The 19,850-nt window shown below is 31.6% G+C and overlaps 1 protein-coding gene across 1 annotated transcript in view; it reads left to right on the top strand.

Annotated features, from left to right (window-relative positions):
• Positions 1–19,850, top strand: part of LOC113371384 (pikachurin-like) — a 315,983-nt gene that overhangs the window by 68,656 nt on the left and 227,477 nt on the right. The window contains exons 3-4 of the mRNA XM_026612012.1: positions 5,513–5,718; positions 9,053–9,224. Of these exons, the coding sequence (XP_026467797.1) occupies positions 5,513–5,718; positions 9,053–9,224 (378 nt within the window). The remainder of the gene's footprint in view (positions 1–5,512; positions 5,719–9,052; positions 9,225–19,850) is intronic.

The raw sequence follows: 19,850 nt of genomic DNA, 5'->3' as shown, positions 1-19,850 counted from the left end.
GATATCTACCGTCAAAAAAAAATCGAAAAATTCGGCGATTTTTTTTTAACTTTATTACAAGAAAACGGCCCGGCCGATGTTCACCGAAAACTAATCAGCACGATTCCCAACCAATAACTATCAAACGGTTTTTGAATTTTCAAAATCGATTCAGAATTGCGGGCTAAAATGTGGACGAAATTTTTTTCACTTTTCTGCGACTTACCGAAAAACGTCCCGGCCGATCGTAGCACAAAACTCAGAAACGCTACATTGATACATTGAATGACTTTTAAATTTTTGAAATCGGTCCAGCCGTTTTTGAGAAAACGTTGATTTACGGTGAAAAATCTGTTCACACACATACATACTTTTTCCAAATTTGCTCTCATTCGATTCAGAATGGTTTGAAACGTCGAGAAAACATAAAATTAGTGATTCGGATTTTTTGATGAAAACATAAACTTCTTCTTTGGGAAGTACTTTTGGGAACTATTCGTTTCCTAACATTTCAATTGCAAACCATCAAATCAACCACGTGTACTGTGTAAATTTTTATTCAATTTCAACATCAGGCATTTGTCTTTAAGGGGTTACACCACGGTAGCAGTCAAAAAAAAAATACGTATGTTTTTGCCATTTTTTTTTCGGGCGGAAGGAAAAGTAATAAAATCATGATATTCATCAGCGAGCCGCGTCAAATTGGAGACGCTCCGCTACGATAGGCACTTAAAAATTAATGTAATTTTAAATATACTGTAAAAAATTCGAATGAAAAAAATCTAATTGTTGTAGTTATTTTGCGTGCCGCGTTGTAAAATCGTGTTTCGAGAAAAACGCGTTTAAAGTTTTGAAATAAATTATAGATAAGAAATTATAAAAAATTGACAGTTTAATTTTTTTACTATTAATCTGATATCCCAGCAACATACAGATGCTTTTTTATTTTCATTTTTTTTTCTTATTTCCTTCAATTGATGATTCTATATCAGAGCCTACTTTTGGCGCTTTCGTCAAAGGCATTTCGGAATGCAATATCAGCCGCAATATAGTCAACCTTTATAGGTGTTGACTCTGCACTGATCATCTATTGGTTAAAAATGCTTTTACAGTTTATTTATGCAACATAAATGTTTAATTATAACATATATTAGTATATTCAAGATAACACATGTTGTAATTTTGCTTTATAATGTTTTTTGTTAATGTATTTTAGCGGTGTCAATTCGGAGCAGCCCAATGCACATGGGTAAAAGCTTATAATTACAAGTAAAAAAAGAAAGTTTTAGGTATGAAATATTTTTTCTCATATTCTAAAAGGTTCAAAGTTTATTTTAAGTTATTTTAAGCCTAAATTTTCTTTTTGTTTTTTGAAAAATCTACAGTGGTTGTAACCCATTAAAGTGGTAAGTTAAGCTGTGTAAATTATGTGTATCGTGCATTTGAGGTTAAATTCGCTACTCTGTCCATAGTTACAATGCCTAGAGAACGATGTGCGAACATCGGCCGCCGCACAAGACATGCAAGCCAGCAACAAGTCTAGAACTTAAGCGAAGAAAGACGAAATATAATAAGAGAAAATGCCTGACTGAGACAACGCGTGAGCACACGAAGATCATTGGCATCATACCATCGTTTGGCATTCCAACATGATCCCACTGCGAACTACAGTGATAATGAAAATTTTGATATTGGACCAATGAATTACTTAGAGAAGTTCAACTAAGTAACACTTCATTTTTGTAATCGATATAACTTCATTACTGTTGTGAAATAAAATAAAAATTTTCCTTTTCAAATATAAAACAAAAAAAAATCTTCATCTTTTAATCACCAAACGAAATGTTACATAAAATGAAACCATCTAGTGGTGAAACGGAATTTGCCGGGTATGCATCACGAGTGTTACCATATTACTAGTAAACATCATTCAAAATTGTTATATGATGTATTTATTTTTACTTGACTTAAAATTGCTACTTTGTACAGTAGCAAATAATTTTTACTTCAATCGCGTGTGATCCTCATGCGCACTCTTTTTTTGCATTTTTTTGCAGCTGATTATGAAGTATTGCTCTTTTTGGAAAATATTGCTGTGCTGTTTCTGCCGCGACCTCTGTTTTTAACTTCCCGTAGGGCAAGTTATAGTAATCGCAAAAAAATCGAAAATGAAAATTTTTGCATATCTCGACGTTTCAAAGGTTTCTGAATATTTTGGCATACCTTAGAAAAAATGGATGTATGTGTGTGTGTGTGTGTGTGCGTGTGTGTATGTATGTGCGGATACAAATTTTCGTCGACGATTTCGGGAACATCGATCAACCGATTTGAATAATTCAAAAAACATTCGATTCGTATTGATAAGGAGACGTGCTGATTAGTTTTTGGCGAAGGCAGGTCTAGCCGTTCCGAAAATACGGGGCAAAAAGTGCTGAAAACGGTAACTGAATCTGAACTTTTTTTCAAAGCAATCGTACTGCTTTAACTGCATAGAGACAAAATATAAAGTGCGTAAGCGCCTCGTCGCTGTCTAACGGGTAAACATTGGTACGGAACCCATAGGAATGTAAACAAAATTTATACTTATTGTTAAAATCTCTATAAAATATCTGATAATTTGATATGCATATGTCTAATAATCATTTTTGACCGCCAAATGGCATGCGGTTTGATATTTCGTCTTTATGCAGTTAAAGCAGTACGATTGCTTTGAAAAAAAGTTTAGATCTTTCAAAATATGTCAAAATAAAGAAAACATTTTTTTTTCAAAAAAAAAAATTAAAAAAAAATTATTTTTTTCAAAAAAAAGTAATTTTTTGTCTAATTGTTTGTCAAAAATCTTATTTTTTCGAAGTAAATTTTTTTCAAAAGTGTTAATCGTTTTTAAAAAAATAATAATTTTTGGTACGGGAAGTTCCAGCAATTTGCCTTAAGGCACGATGCCTTAATTGCCTTAAGACAGAATTCCACTTACAGCTAGTTAGAGTATGTAATGATGCGATGAAGAAACGATCTGCTAACATTGGTAACGGCAGAAGCAACACACTCCGATATTTTATTTATTTTCATTTCCTTAATAGCAATAATCAATTTTTCATAATTCACCACTTTTTGGGAGTTCCCTGTTTTTTTAGGAGTTTCAATTAAATATTCATTTCCTTCCTTAAAAATTCTCAAACAGGGAATTTCAAAGCCTCTAAAGCAGGCTCTCCCTTTAACATTTTGACATATCTTAGAAAAAGAATGGAAGTGTGCGTGTGTGTTTTGTGTGGATACAATATTTTGTCCATGATTTCGAGCGCACGAATTAATCGATTTGAATTATTCAAACAATATTCGTTTCCTACTGATGGGAAGACGTGCTAATTTGTTTTTGGCAAAGATATGCCCTACCGTTTCAGATATACAAAGCAAAGAGTTCAGTGCAAAAATAGAAATCGAGTTTTTCGAAAGCGCGGAGCATACGATTTGAATGATTCAAAAACCATGAAATTCGCAATGAGAGAGAGATGGGGCTAAATGTGCCAAAAATTGTAGTTTTTAAGAGAACGAAGGATTCCATTTGAATGATTCAAAATTTTGAATGATGCAAAAAAAAAATTTTTTTATTTTCGTTTACAATTTTTTTTTTTGAATATCAGAAATAATCGGATTTTAATTTTAATTCTAGCTAAAATTCTGAACCTATCTTTTATCAATGAATAAATAATTAAATTTGCAATTCACTTTATAGTGTATCATTCTTAGAAATATGAGACAAGATCTTTTATTCTAACCCCCCTTAAATGTCATCCAATTTATAATTGTCTAAGAAAATTAATTTTTGTCTATGAAATACGAATAATAAAAGTTACAGTATTTATAATAATATATTTGAAAATATTTAATATTCTTTGAATATTTTATTAGGGTAGGGCGGGGCTAGTTGAGCATAGGGGCAAGTTGAGCAATCGAAATATCTTGAAAACTATTCGCTGTCCGTTTAGGCATTATATGGCGGAAAGATAGAGGTTTGGGAGAAATAAACATCCCGCGATCGCTAGTGGCCGCTGGACAAATGAGTGAGGCTAACGGGCGTTTTGTTTATTTTGAGACCAAAAAGTAAAAAAGTAATTTATCACGAGTTTTCGTCTGGTTTAGTCAAATGTTATTTATTTTTAATCAGGTAAATGTTATTCTTCCATATAATTATAGTACTTTTAATTTGCACAGAGATTCTGGGTATAATTCTCACGGTTTTTTTATAAACTCACTTTCATTTTGAAATTCCGAGTTGGGGTTAGTTGAGCATAGTTGCTAAACTTGTTCTGTCACTAGGGCAATTACCATTAACTTCCAGAAATTAATTATTAATTTTAAGATTTAAACTAAGTCTATGAGCAATAATATAAAGAAATAATGATTTTAAACAAAAATACTGAATATAATGGTAAAATAATTCCTAAGATACGATATTGTTTTGTTGATTCTACTTGTAGTTAATTATTCAAAGAAAATTACTATAAGTTTTGTTTTCTCTGTCAATAAAGACTATTAATATAGAACTGGTTATTAAAAACTTATTTTATTTCATCACTAATCGACATTAAACCTATAATTTCATTATAATTTCTTAGTGCTCAACTTGCCCCACCTATGGGGTACATTGAGCATACTTGACTTTTTGCATTTAAACAGCTGTAGCTTTTAAATTTTACATATTATAAAAAATAGTATTAACACTTTTGTTAAGCGATAAACAACAAATCCATTAGGTCGTATAGCAATTTGTTAAAACTTTTCATTGAGGAGCTACATCCGTTTAAGTAAAAATTTGCTCAACTAGCCCCGCCCTACCCTACGGTACGGGAAGTTCTAGCAATTTGCCTTAAGGCATTAGGTCATACACCACTTGTTTTATTGGTTATTTTCAACTTAATTTTAATAAATTAAAATTTAATAGGTGCACAATATTTTGTCTTACCCTAATACAAATAGATAATTTGTCTTACCCTGATACAAATAGATTAGACGAAGTTCCTACAAGTAAACATGCAATATGAGCTGAACAATAGGCAAATAAAGAGGAAAGAAATCCTACTAATCCTAATGATGTTGTACTAGAAATATTTACCAATATCAATCGCAAATGCAAATATAGTTTGAAAGCATTACTGAAGTAATGGGTGTTTGAATTCCTAATGATGCTTATCATCAGCTTCTTATATGTAAATGTATTCTTCTAATATAGCCATAACGTAATATGGTACATTATTTGATCCCACAGTTTGTTATTTTATTTTCACAGTTTTATGTAAATGTGAATTTTTATTGTCTCACCAAAATATTACTATGCAAAATATTGTCGTACGTCATAATAACGATCTTGATTTGAAATCGTAGTAATAGTGCAATTTTATATCGATATATTTTAAATATTTTATAAGTTTAAGATAAACGTACACCTAATTTATGTTTATATTAATATAATTATATTTTGGCAACATTTGTTAGAATGAATTATTAATATTTTTTGCCATTTTTAAATTTTTAGAACTGAATTCTACATCCGTGCTGCATCTGGAAACTGAAATTGACGATGGACAAGATATTATATACCAGAAGGATTCCTCATTTTCAGCGGAACTGGATATAAGCCTAGACACGTCGAATGATATCAATAGTATATACTCAAATCAACAACCGATCAAAGCAGATTATGCGGATATAACAACGAATGGACCAGGTCTCGAACAAAAAGTAAGTTTGTCAAGAAATTTATAGAATCAGACTTATGAACCGTTGTTTCAAATGTTAATATTAATAGAGCAATTTTAATTGACAGGCATTTTATTTTACTATATTGTACCATCTTTAACCAAATTATTATTCATAAATTTAAATCTTTTTTTTTTATTTATTATTTAATAGACAATCAGAAGACAAAGTTTCTATTAGCCTATGTGATAAATTATATTTGGCGTTTAGAGGTCTCCTCCATTGAAGAGATCCTCTGCTAGAATTATTCTATAGCTGTCTGTATATAATTTAATATTGCAGGTCCTTTGGCCATTTCTTCTTGAGTCTTCTTGTTTGAACCATTTTGTTGATAGTTTGTATTTCAGCGTTCGAATGATCATCGATTTTGTTGTGATAAGAACAGCTCCGGGTCTTTATAATTTCATTTACAGTTTTAATTTCCAGGTCCCTGTGGATGGTCTCATTAGTTACGTACCAAGGCGCATCTACCATTGCCCTTAATATTTTGTTCTGGGTACGCTGTATAATTTTTATGTTTGATGCACTTGCACATCCCCATAATTCTATTCCGTAGCTCCATATTGGTACTAGTACAATTTTGTATATTAAAGTCTTGTTTGCGTATGACATTTTCGATTTTCTGCCAATTAGCCAGTACAGTTGTTTGAATTTTTTCATTGTTTGTTTGCTTTTTTGTTTGATATGGGGACCCCATGTGAGTCTACAGTCTAGATGAAGCCCTAAATAATTAATGCTGGTACTAGGAGGAATTTCGATGTTATTTATAAATACGGCCTCACAGTTTTGAGTTCTCGTTGTAAACGTGATATGTTTTGATTTGTCTTCATTTATACTTATTTTCCATTCTTTCAGCCATTCTTCAAGTGCGAATAGATGTTCTTGTAAGTTTAGAGATGCGATTACTGGATCTTGATGTGTTGCCAAAATTTAAATCTAATAACGATAACTACATTTTATGAAACACAATATGAATCGAAAATAAAGAGAATAACTGGAAGCATGAATTTTATTTGTAGTATATAACCTGTGATTGTAGTATTTAATAAAGTGTACATTTGTAATAGTATTAATTTCTTTATATATTTATTATATTAATCACATAAAAATTTAGTTAATCTTTTTTATCATTTATCTTTATAAATTTTTAATGAACATTGAATTTCATTCAGCATTTTAGAATGCTACAAAAATGTACCCGTACCCCGTGATTCGTATGATTTTAATGGTTTAGTATGTTTACTAAGACTAGGTACTCTATAGCTATACCAATCGTCTAATCGTCTAATTTTAATTTTAACAAACGTCAAAAAGCTAACAATTTTCTCAAACTTTGATGGATTTTTAAAATTAAACTACTTGTCGTACAGCCTTAATATAGTAAGCTCTTTAAGACAATGATATATATCGCCAAAAAAAGTTCCATAAAAATCGGCTTAATTTTTTTTTTCAACAGTTAATTACACGAAAACGGCTCAGTAGATTTTCACCTAATACTAATCAGTACCCTTCCCAACTAATATCTTTCGAACAGTTTTTAATTTTTTAAAATCGATTCGGTAGTATGAGCTTAAATGTGGACGAAAAGTTTAACACTTTTCCAAATTACAAAGAAACGGCTCGGCCGATCGTCGCACAAAACTGGCAAACGATAATCCTCATTGAGATACATCGAATGGTTTTTAAATTTCTGAAATCGGTTCAGACGTTTTTGAGAAAACGTCGATCGAAGGTCTAATTTCGAGAAATGCCAAAAAAACGAAATTAATTTTATGCAACTTTGAAGAATTTTTAAAATTAAACGACTTGTTGTAGGGCCGTAATATTTTACTTTGATCCACAAGATTATGGTATCTACCGTCAAAAAAAAATCATAACTAGTGGGGTGGGTGGCATCTTGCCTTAAGGCAAATTGCTGGTACTTTCCGTACCGTAACGAAATGTTCGAGGAATACTGAATGTTTTCAAATAGATTATTATAAATATTGTAACATTGTCTAATATTTATAAGAATTATATAAACTGAATTGCAAAGTTGACATTATTTGTAAAGTATATTAGAACTATAGTCAAAATTAAAAATAAAATCTGAATTATTTTCGATACACATAAATTAAAAAAAAAATGAAAAAAAGTTGAAACTAAATTTTTTTTCCAAAATCAATTATTTTGTTAAGACAAGCAGAAAGTTCTCTGAATCAATTAAATCGGACGCTTAGTTCTCTCAAAAACTGCCATTTTTTGTACATATAGCTTCGTATCTTCGAAATGGCTGGGCCTGCCCTTGCAAAAAACTAATAACCACTTCTCCCAATCATTACTCCCAATCCCAATTCAAATCGGATGATCCGTTCTCTCAAAAACTCGATTTCTATTTCCTGCACTCTTTGCTCTTCATCCCTGTAACTGCTGGTCCTGCTTCTGCCAGAAACTAATCAGCACATCTCCTTATCAATAGGAATCGAATGTTTTTTAAACCATTCAAATCGTTTGATACGTACGCCCGAAAACGTGGACGAAAATTGTATCCATACATACATACATACACACACACATCCATTTTTTCAGAGGTATGCCAAAATGTTCAGAAACCTTCAAAACGTCGAAAAATGTAAAAATTTTCAATTCCGATTATCGGCCCATTACAATAACTTACCCTACCGGAAGTTAAAAATCGTCCATTTTTTAAAAAAACTTTATTACAAGAAAACGGCCCGGCCGATCTTTACCAAAAACTAATCAGCACGATTCCTAACCAATATCTATGGAACAGTTTTTGAATTTCTAAAATCGATTCAGAACTGCGGGTTAAAACGTGGACGAAAAAATGTTCACTTTTCTTCGATTTACAAAGAAACGGCCCGGCCAATCGTCGCACAATTTTTTTTCCAGAACCACATTTTTTCTAAGGTATGCCAAAATATTCAGAAACCTTTTCAACGTAATGATATATAAAAAAAATTATTTTAGATTTTTTGCGATTACTATAAATTACCCTACGGGAAGTTAAATATTACAAATGAAAAAAAAAATTTATACATTGATAGCAGAAAGTCGGTGAAATTGAGGAACCACATGATACCCGCATGCCGCGTGTTGCTCATCCTTGACCGATACTTCAATACGATGCGTAATTGTGTACAAAAACGCCGTGTGCCTCAGAGGGGACGACCGAGTGATGTGATAGTTCACCTTGCCCCACCAGGGGGATAGGCGGCCGGAAGGAGTTAATCATTAAAATTTTTTTTTATCATTTATTAATTAATTTTATTCCTGTGTTGCATGACATAATTTACTTTCCTATATGTTATAACAGGTACCCAGAAGTTCATCGGCATCAGAAAGTACAGTGAGCTTATCCACATCTACAGCAGCTCCAACGATACAATGTTCGTTACAGTGCCGTGCAGGCGGATTATGTGTGAACGACAAAGACCAGCAACGATGTCAATGTTTGCTGGGAAAGGGCGGAACTTTATGTGATGAAGGTTACAATATTTTAATAACGCTAACTAAATTCTAATAACGTATATATATATATATATATATATATATATATATACGACAAGTTATTTGGTGATTATATTAATATATATATATATATATATATATATATATAAAATGGAGCTCTCTTTCAAATGTCCAAGTAAAACTCGAAAACGGCTGAATCGATTTGGCCAGTCTTAGTCTTGAAAAATTCGTGCCAATCCAGAGAAAGTCCAAAAGGTGAGAAATTATTTCAAATCCGCGTAGAAACTTTACATTTTTAATTTAAAATTTTTTGTAGAAGCGTAATTTAAATAAAACAATGGACGGTGGCAATTACGTGAAATGTCAAACGTTTTTGACAGATGATGTTCAATTACGTTTAATAGGATGTTTTACGCGAATATTATTTATGATTAAATTGTAGTAAGTAGTTTTGTTCGTAGTTTTATTTATACACAAAAATGTTATTAAACGGGCCGCAAGTATTACTAGAGAATCAAAATATCAACTTTTTTGAAATGTTATTATGAAAATGAATTTTTTGGCGTTGGTAGCACTCTTTTTTTGCAAATCATATTTTTCTCAAACACGGTTTTCTGAAAGATCTCATTTGTATAATTATATACTCATTGGTATTTTCTAGGTTATATTATTAAATTTGGTATCGATCAAAGGGACATTTTGTGGAATAACATTTTCGAATAATAGTTAGTAATATGTGAAGGTCCGGGGTTAAAAAGGTCCACAACCGATAAACCCAGTAAAGTTTAGCATCGTTCAACAACAATATTTGAAAGTAGAGGCAAAAAGATGCAAAACCAGCTATAGCCTCGATTCTTATGACTTTGCCATCGGGAGATAAACGGTAATCTTTGAAAATCTATAATAAAAGTATTTTCTTTCGTTGGTAGTTTTTTAGCATTAGTTAAAAATGTAATTATTTTGTAAAATACCTTTAAAATTAGAATAAGACATTAAACCTGTTTGCCACCTGGCCGTTCCAAGTTACCGCATCTATGGGGTAAAAAGGACTAGATAACAAATTTTTGAAAGACATCGAAAAGCAGGTCAAAGAAGAAATACTTTCGTTTGCTATCTCTCCTCGCAGAAATTTGAAAATGTTGTCTATGTTCAGTAGTATTATTTAGAATTATATACAAAATCCAGAATCCAAAAAGAACCTGAAAAACTTGAAACTTGAAACGTAATCAATAAGTCGAAAGACCAATAAAGACTTGGATTGTATTATGCCATGATTTGTATAGAAAGTGTATAAAACTTCCAGTTTGATTGTTTGGATAAAATATAGACAAGCTAATGGGGTTTATTGTTTTTATAACACTTCATTGTATATAGCATTCAAACAACACATCCTTATACACTTAAAGTATTATTATTTTTGATTCTCTTGAAATTGTTTAGAATATATCTTACTTAGCAAAACAACGTTTGCCGAGTCAGCTAGTATATATGTATATATATATATATATATATATATATATATATATATATATACTAAATGACCAGACAGACGTTGTCATGTACCCACATCTACGTTTTTTTAATATCCTATACTAATATTTACCGTTCAGTAAAAAATAAAATCATTGTTTTTCAAATTACTATTTACACCAATATATGAGTGATGTTAAATGTAGAACTGCTTCAAATAAAATGATGATTCTCAATTCCCACAGTTAACACTTTAATTATCCCTTTAACAAATAATAAAATATGTTCAATAAATTGTATATCAAAAATTATATACTGCAATTTATAGAACAAATTTATTTTTAATAGCTTAATTTATTTTAATGCATTTAAGGGTTATATAATATTTTTAGTCTTACCTGTAGATGTGGATATATAAATGAATGATTTTTTGTTATTCACGACTAAAACATTGATTTTCCAAATTTATCAAACAAAAAATCATCGTCTGCCTTTGTGATTTATGGTCATAGCATAAGATACACTTGTTGAAAATTGAAGTCTTTTAAAAGGTATAGCAAATTCAGAAAGAATTAATATACCTTGGATTTTTCTACCCAAAATAATTGCTTCAATAATGTTGCCTATAATTTTTATAATTTCGTACCATATTTTAACTGGCTTTTAGTAATTTTAATAACTAAATTACATTTTTCTCACTAATAATTCAATATATGTACATTATTACTTAAGTTCTAGTGAATTAATTTGTCAAATCCTGTTCACATATGCTTTATTTAACCTGCGATCAACAAAATTATTGCAGTAAATGGATAAGAAAAAAAACGCGTGTTTTTTACTGTGCTCTAATTTGCTTGATACTTCGGAAATTGACTAATCTTAATTTCAAGTTCAGAAGTAAAATTTGGCACTTCGTCAATACCCCCCGCATTAATTGGATTATAACTTTTTTAATTCTGATTTTATCAAAACCTGTAATATAGTATCTTAAAGGTAATTGAATGGGCAACAACTTTCTTTATCATAAATTTTACCATAACTTCTCTTATTTTGAAAAGGCAAAGGGTTAAAGGGCTCGAAAGATATTCTGGTTGAACAGCCGCGCACTGTTTAAACAATCATAACTGAATTTTTATCTATATACCTTTATACGTATCTTTTATTCTTCCATAGATATAATAATGATAAATTGTTTTTTTAACTTCCCGTAGGGCAAGTTATAGTAATCGCAAAAAAATCGAAAATGAAAATTTTTGCATTTCTCGACGTTTCAAAACCTTCTGAACATTTTGGCATACCTTAGAAAAAATGGATGTATGTGTGTGTGTGTGTGTGTGTGTGTGTGTGTATGTATGTATGTATGTATGTATGTATGTATGTATGTGTGTGTATGTATGTGCGGATACAAATTTTCGTCGACGATTTCGGGAACACGGATCAACCGATTTGAATAATTCAAAAAACATTCGATTTGTATTGATAAGGAGACGTGCTGATTAGTTTTTGGCAAAGGCAGGTCTAGCCGTTCCGAAGATACGGGGCAAAAAGTGCCAAGAACGGTACCTCCGTTTTTAAGAGAACGGAGCGTCCGATTTGAATAATTCAAAAAACATTTTACTTGTATTGACAAGATATAGAATTGATCAAATTTTCATGGAGGCAGGTCTAGCGGTTTCGGAGATCTAATGAAAAAAGTAAAAAATAATGCCATTCGGCGGTTAAAAATTATCATTAGACATATGCACATCAAATTATCAGATATTTTATAGAGATTTTAACAATAAGTATATTTTTTTTTTTTACATTTTTATGGGTTCCGTACCAATGCTTATGCGTTAGACGGCGGCGCGGCACATGCGCGCTTTGACATTTCGTCTCTATGCAGTTCAAGCAGTGCGATTGCTTTAAAAAAAAGTTCAGATTTTCCAAAATATGTCAAAATGAAGAAAACATTTTTTTCAAAAAATTTTTTTGTATCCAAAAAAAAATTTTTTTTTCAAAAATTTTTTTTTCAAAAAAAATTTTTTTTTTTCGTATAAATTTTTTTTTTCAAAAAAAAGTAATTTTTTGTCAAATTTGTAGTTTCTCAAAAATGTTAATCGTTTTTAAATAAATAATAATTTTTGGTACGGGAAGTTCCAGCAATTTGCCTTAAGGCACGATGCCCTAATTGCCTTAAGACAGAATTCCACTTACAGCTAGTTAGTGTTTTTTTCCTGAAATCATGAGCTTTTTGAAAATCGTTGTGGTATTTTCTAGAATTCATCTAATTTTGGTGGAAATGGCACTCATAAACTATTTGATTTAAATAAAAAAAGAAACATTGTAATGCGTCTTTTATTTGCATGATAACTCACTCATTTTACACGCGGATGTATTCATTTTAAAGCTTATTTTGAGCACCGTAAAACCCCATTATCATATTTCGCCTAATATTGTTCCTAGAACACTTTATAAAACACCGATTTATTATAAATTTAATTGATATAATTTTGATCATTACAAGGTTTTCGTTAAAAGGTATATTTTTGAAATATTAAGATATTATCAAGAAACGATGAAAAACGCAAAAAAGAAACGAATTTTCAGTAGCCAGTAACTTGGTAAGTATTTGCTTTTTTATTATTTTTACTTTTGAACTTGAGAGTAAGATGAACCCAATTCTAAAATTTCATGCAAATTGGAGCGCAGTAAAAAAATGCTAAACATATGAATTTTTGACACAATGACACTTCTGAATAATTTTTTGAATAAGTATTTTTTTGTGTTGTGATTTAGTAGAGTAAGGCAAAACACGACTGCATTAGTTAAAAAACAATAATGTTATAATAAAAAATAATTAATTATAAAGGGTATATTCACTCTCACTGACACAGTCCACAGCCGCATGTGAAGACTGTTCCTGTGCTAAATTTATAATGTGTCTTATATTATTTTAATTATTGGCACATCTCAGCTGCTTGTAGATAGTGTAGACTTGTAGATAATGTAGACAATACATTTTTCTTATTCATAATCATAAATATATTATATTTTAATATTGTCTTGGCCTATAAGTGAATTGAAATGTTTGGCTATTGACTGTCTTCATTTGTTTTTAATCCTATACTAATTAATGTCAAACAATGCCTCAAATATTTTCAAAGTCAAACAATGATAAGCGGTTTTTTGTATTTTTTTCTATTTATTTCTACAATATAACTATATTTCTATGAATCAAAAAATCTTAAAAAATTCACTTAACAAACTTCAGGAAGATTTATGAAAATCCGAATAATCGTTTAGGAGGATTAACTTTTCATACCCCATTACAAAAGAATTTTATATTTAAGACATATATATATATATATATATATATATATATATATATATATATATATATATGAAGTGGTTGTTGAATAACAAGAGTTTTGATTTAATTAACTACTATTTATTATTCTTGAATATTAATACAATTTATGTATTGTTCTGTCCTTGTTGGCGGTTGACGGTGGAAGAGACCTTTTGCTTTGATGGCCGGTTCTTTTATACAGGACGGAGACGGCCATCTTGATGCGTGGGCATCATGCAGGACAATCACGTGGTACGGCAGAATCGTACTAATCGCAAGGCTGCACTTAGGTGCCGCCGCACAGCCCCCTATGGAGAAAGAAAAAAAATGGTTGTGTTCTGTAAATTAATATTATGTTTATTCTTTGTATGAGCTGTCTTGATTTTGTCCACTTATTTCTTTGGAGAAAGATTTAGGCTGGGTATACATATCCAGCTTATAAGTCTCTCAGATGTTCTAAGGCTCAACAATAATTACGATAAAGCGTCTATCCACAGTCGGTAGTTGACTACGAAAGGTGCAACATCGAATACAATAGTAAGGAAAAGTGTTTGTTTATGGAGTACGAGGACGGGCAGGTATCGGGTCGCCCGCCCGATAACAGTGTACCGTCATGCGCCGAAATAGGTGTAACAGTAGCTGAGGCTATGAGAACTTATTATTCTGATAATGAGAGTATTGAAGAATTTTATGAATTGTCAAAAGAAAATAATGTATTAATCAGTGAAGGTGATTGTGAAAACAAAAAAGTTATTAATGTTAAATCTAAGGGTAAAAAAGTAAGCAGTGGAATATCAAGAATTAAATCTGGAAAGAATTTAAAAACGGAATCTAATATGCGTGTAATTAAAAGTGGCGTGCAAAAACGTGTCAAAAATGACGGCGTTGGTGATCGTAGAATAACTAGAAGAAGTAAAAAGGTGACTATGGAAAAGCTAAATACGATGGAAACGAGTGAGGAAATAAATACTAAATGCAACGAACAAAGTGATATAACAATACATAATGACGAAACAAAATTAATTGAAAATAACGCAAGTTGCAGTCCTAACAATAATGAGGTCATAACAAGGGAAAATTATGTGGACGATGCTACGGATTCGATGGACACAACAGCGGGTAACAAATCTACCAATCAGAGAAAGGTCGATATACAACTGCGATATGAAAGTTGCGACACAGGGCCGTACTATATCTATATCGAATCAAGAAATAAAAACATCGGTCGGTTACATCCGATGGCGATTGGAAAAATGATTCATAAGTCTTTTCCAAATCTGAAATCGGATCTGTTAGACATATTAGTGCTCGGAAATAATAAAGTAAAAATGGTTTTAAGTAACGGTAATGTGGCAAATAGGTTGCTCGATGGGGAATTTTTCAATAAAAACAACTTAATAGCATATATACCAAACTATTTATTAATCAGAAAAGGAATTATTTTTGATGTAGATATCGAACTCACAGAGGACGATATTAAAAGTGAAATCGTATCGGATAGTACAATAATCGATGTGAAATGTTTTACACCAAAAAATACTAATACACGTAGATTTAAATCGCAATGCGTTATTATTACTTTCAGAGGATCCAGAATTCCAGATAAGGTAGCGATACACTCAGTCAAATGTCCAGTTAGACCGTATGTAAAAAAAGTTATGCAATGTCTAAGATGCTGGCGTTTCGGCCATATTCGCGCCCAATGCCGTGGAGAGGAAAGGTGCCCAAAATGTGCAGGCCCACACAATACTAATTCGTGCACAAATAATTCGGATTTTATATGCTGCCTTTGTAGGAATAATCATATGGCGAATAGTAAGGATTGCCCAGTTTTCAAAAAACATAGTAATATTCAAGAATTAATGGCATTGCAAAATTTTTCATTTTACGAAGCTAAATCGATTATAGAAAATGATAGATATGCTAGAAAAACTAAAACAAATATGAACATATTAAGTAAGGAAAAAGAATTTCCAGCTATAAATAAAGCAAAGAAAGACTCGAATTTACCTTCTGTTAATAATAAATTTATAGCACTATCAGATTTAGAAGAAGAGGATAATCACTATGAAAATGACAGCAAAAACCTTTTCAAGAAACCCAGAAGATCTTACATGCCAGCTGCAATTAATAAGAAGAAAAAAGAGGGAAGTACCATGTATAAATTTGATCAAATACCTAGTCATAATGGGACTCAGAATCAAAATTTAATTAATAAAAGGAAAAGATTGAAAAATAAATCTGAATCGGAGTCCGATAATGACGATCATTATGGTAATAAAGGTGAGCACTCAGAACCAAAGGAGTTTTTGAATCTTTTCATTAGTCAGTTAAGAAATATATACAATCCGAGCGAACCACATTTTGACAAACTGTTGACTGAATTATTACATAAATTGATAAGCATTAAAAGTATGGGAGCTAGTGATAAAATAATATAATTGTGATAGATAAAAAAAAATCTATTTACTTATTTATATATATAGTTACTTATTTTTTATTTAGTATATAACTATGGACTTCACAATTTTACAATGGAATGCGAGATCGTTTACTGCAAACAAAAGTTATATTGAACATACCGTGTCCAAAATGGATATTTCTGTACTAGCGATATCAGAAACGTGGTTTCACAATTATAAACATTATACACTCAAGGGATATAGCACGGTAAGGCAAGACAGAAATGATGGCAAAGGGGGTGCGGCTTTATTTATTAAGCGTTCCGTGCCGTATAATACCTTCCAAATCAAACTAGGAACCATTGACCCAAACAAATGTCAAATTTGTGGGATAAGTGTACGATTAAATAATTCGAATTTAAATATAGTTTCCATCTATGTGATTCCTAAATATTACATCAATATTCATCAGTGGAACGAATTATTAACTCATCTACCCAAACCAGTTATAATATGCGGGGATTTTAATTCGCATCACATGTCTTGGGGTTGCAACTTCAACGACAAGTATGGTACTAACCTGATAGATGCTATCGATATCAATAACTTAGTTATTTTAAATAATGGTAATCCAACCTTGAGATTCAGAAATAACTTAACAGCAGTTGACATATCAGTTTGCTCCCCGGAGTTAGCTCATAGAATAAATTGGGAGGTGTCCGATGACACGCTTGGATCGGACCACTATGCAATATTTTTAAGACTGAAGAACTGTGTTGTTTCATATACATCGGTATCAGGATGGAATTGCAAAAAAGCTGATTGGCGCAAATATGAAGTGTCTATGGAACAGGATATGTTAGGTTTTGAATCGGTTAATGACAAATCTGATTATGCTAGATTCATAAATATCATTAACAATGCCGCTGATAAAAGTATTCCAAAAAAACAAAACATTTCTAAAGGTGCAAGGATAAAACCAGTCTGGTGGGATGAGGAATGTGATCAGTTGGTAAAAGACCGAAGGCACGCCGAAAAAACGTACCGGAAAAGTTCAACATATATAAATTTTGTTATATGCCAGAACTTGAATTTGACTGTTAGAAAAATCTTTAAGAAGAAAAAGAAGGACAGTTGGGTTTCTTATGTCTCCAACATAAATCCTGGTACTTCCAGCAAAGAAGTATTTGGGATGATAAAAAGGTTTAAAAATACGGCGGAGTCAACCACACACGAAAATATACCACCGAAAGTCGCTGAGAAAATCATTGAATTCTATTCACCAGCAGGAGCTAAATATGATATTGATAACAGGAGTCATCATTCAACCCAGCGCAACTGTGAAATTTTATTACAGCCGTTTTCTCTATGGGAACTCAATACGATTCTCAGGAATAATAGTGATACAGCACCTGGTAGAGATCAAATTCACTACTCAATGATAAAAAACTTCCCTTTTTTGGAAAAGTTAATTTTATCAATATAATCAATAAATTCTGGTTGGAGCCGGAGCTAATCCCAGATTGGAATGAATATATAATGATATTTATTAAAAAACCGCAAAAAAATCCGAATGAAATAGGATCATATAGACCTATATCTTTGGCTTCATGTGTGGCTAAAGTTAAGGATCGATTAATTAAAAGAAGGCTGGAATGGTGGGTAGAGAAAAATGATCTACTTCCTAAAAGCCAGTTCGGATTTAGGAGAGGTATGGGTGTAAATGACAACTTGGCCATCTTCATAACAGATTTATGGTTATCAATGAATAGAAATAATTATATGGCATGTCTCGACATCAAAGGAGCGACATCAAAGGAGCCTACGATAATGTAGTCCCAGGTATTTTATATGACTCCTTAGACAAGATTGGATTACCGAAGAAATTTGTTAGAGCGATAACATCCACAGTGTTTGAAAGAGATGTATACTACAAAATAAATAATCAAATGATCGGTCCACGAAAAATGTATAAAGGTCTTCCCCAAGGGGGCATATTAAGCCCGATTTTATATGCATTATATGTGCGGGACATTGAACATATTTGGGAACAAGGAACAAAAATTCTTCAATATGCTGATGATGTTTTAATATATATTGAAAAGACCAGCCTGCAAGATGCAATAGACACTATGTCTCGAAACATTGAAAACTTTGACAAATGGCTGGTATCAAAAGGCCTAGAGTTGTCGAGTGAAAAGAGCTCAATAGGTATTATAACCAGACATAGGGACAAGGATTTTCCGACAAGAGTCAGCAGCAATAAGCATACAATTAAAGTTCAAAAAACTAATAAATTTCTCGGAATAATATTTGACCAAAAATTAAGTTTTAAATCTCATATAGAGCATATAGAAAAAAGAGTAGAAAAAAATATAAACATCTTACGAATGCTTAATGGTACGCGGTGGGGTTCCCACCCCATAACGGCACTGAAACTTTACAAAACATTAATCAGGCCTATATTTGACTACGGTTGTTTAGTATGGAATAACAGTAAGAGTTGCAAGAAATTGGATAAATTACAATACAGGTGCCTGAGAATATGTATGGGTGCTATGTTATCTACCCCAACAAATGCATTACTAGTAGAAAGTGGGGAAATGCCGTTAGAGCTACGTAGATAATTCTTGTGCGACAAATTTGTATTCAATGTATAAAATCTTTCAATAGAAAATTCGCGTTTCATCGAAAATGTATGTGAGGTAGCAGTAGACACAAGATTAAGTAAGTACTGGGTTAAAATTAAAACCCCCAAATTAGTGAAGAGTTTCATAAATTTAGTAAGCGCAAAAAATAGTCTAGCTAGTTGCAAGAAACATCTGTATTATGACATGGAAATTTTTGATAACTCAAACAAAATGATTGATATTTTCAATGCAAATACACAGAATTTGGAACAGTACAAAATTATCTACACGGATGGTTAAAAAAATAATCAGAATACGGGATGTGCTGTGTATTGCAGTACAAATAATGCTGAATTCGGATTCAAATTACAAAACTTTGTGTCAGCGTATGGGGCTGAATTGATTGCAATTAAGAAGGCACTAAAGGTAATAATAAATTATCAGTTTGCGAAAACAATCATTTACACAGACAACCAAAGTTGCATAAGCAAACTAAGAAATTTAACAAAATCCACAACTTTGCAAGAGGTAATTTACTATGAAATTTTGAAGTACATCCAGCAAATTCTGTGTAAAGGAGGTGATGTAAAAATTATATGGGTTAGAGCGCATTCCGGCATCGCAGGAAACGAAATCGCGGATAGAATAGCGAAACAGGCAGCTAATAATGGTGAGGTCATTAATGAGGCCACGTTAATTGACTATATAAATGCATCTAAAAACAATTGCAAAGCTGCTGTGGCAAAATGAATGGGACAATACATCCTCAACCATAGGTAACTACTACAAAAAAATTAAGCCGTCTGTGAG

This window comes from Ctenocephalides felis, unplaced genomic scaffold (genome assembly GCF_003426905.1).
Source record: "Ctenocephalides felis isolate EL2017-DRISC unplaced genomic scaffold, ASM342690v1 CF-g0.4_SCAFFOLD_01492, whole genome shotgun sequence".
In the NCBI taxonomy this organism is placed as follows: domain Eukaryota; kingdom Metazoa; phylum Arthropoda; class Insecta; order Siphonaptera; family Pulicidae; genus Ctenocephalides; species Ctenocephalides felis.
The sequence above is the reverse complement of the archived record's forward strand: the minus strand, read 5'-3'. Positions and strand labels throughout refer to the sequence as shown.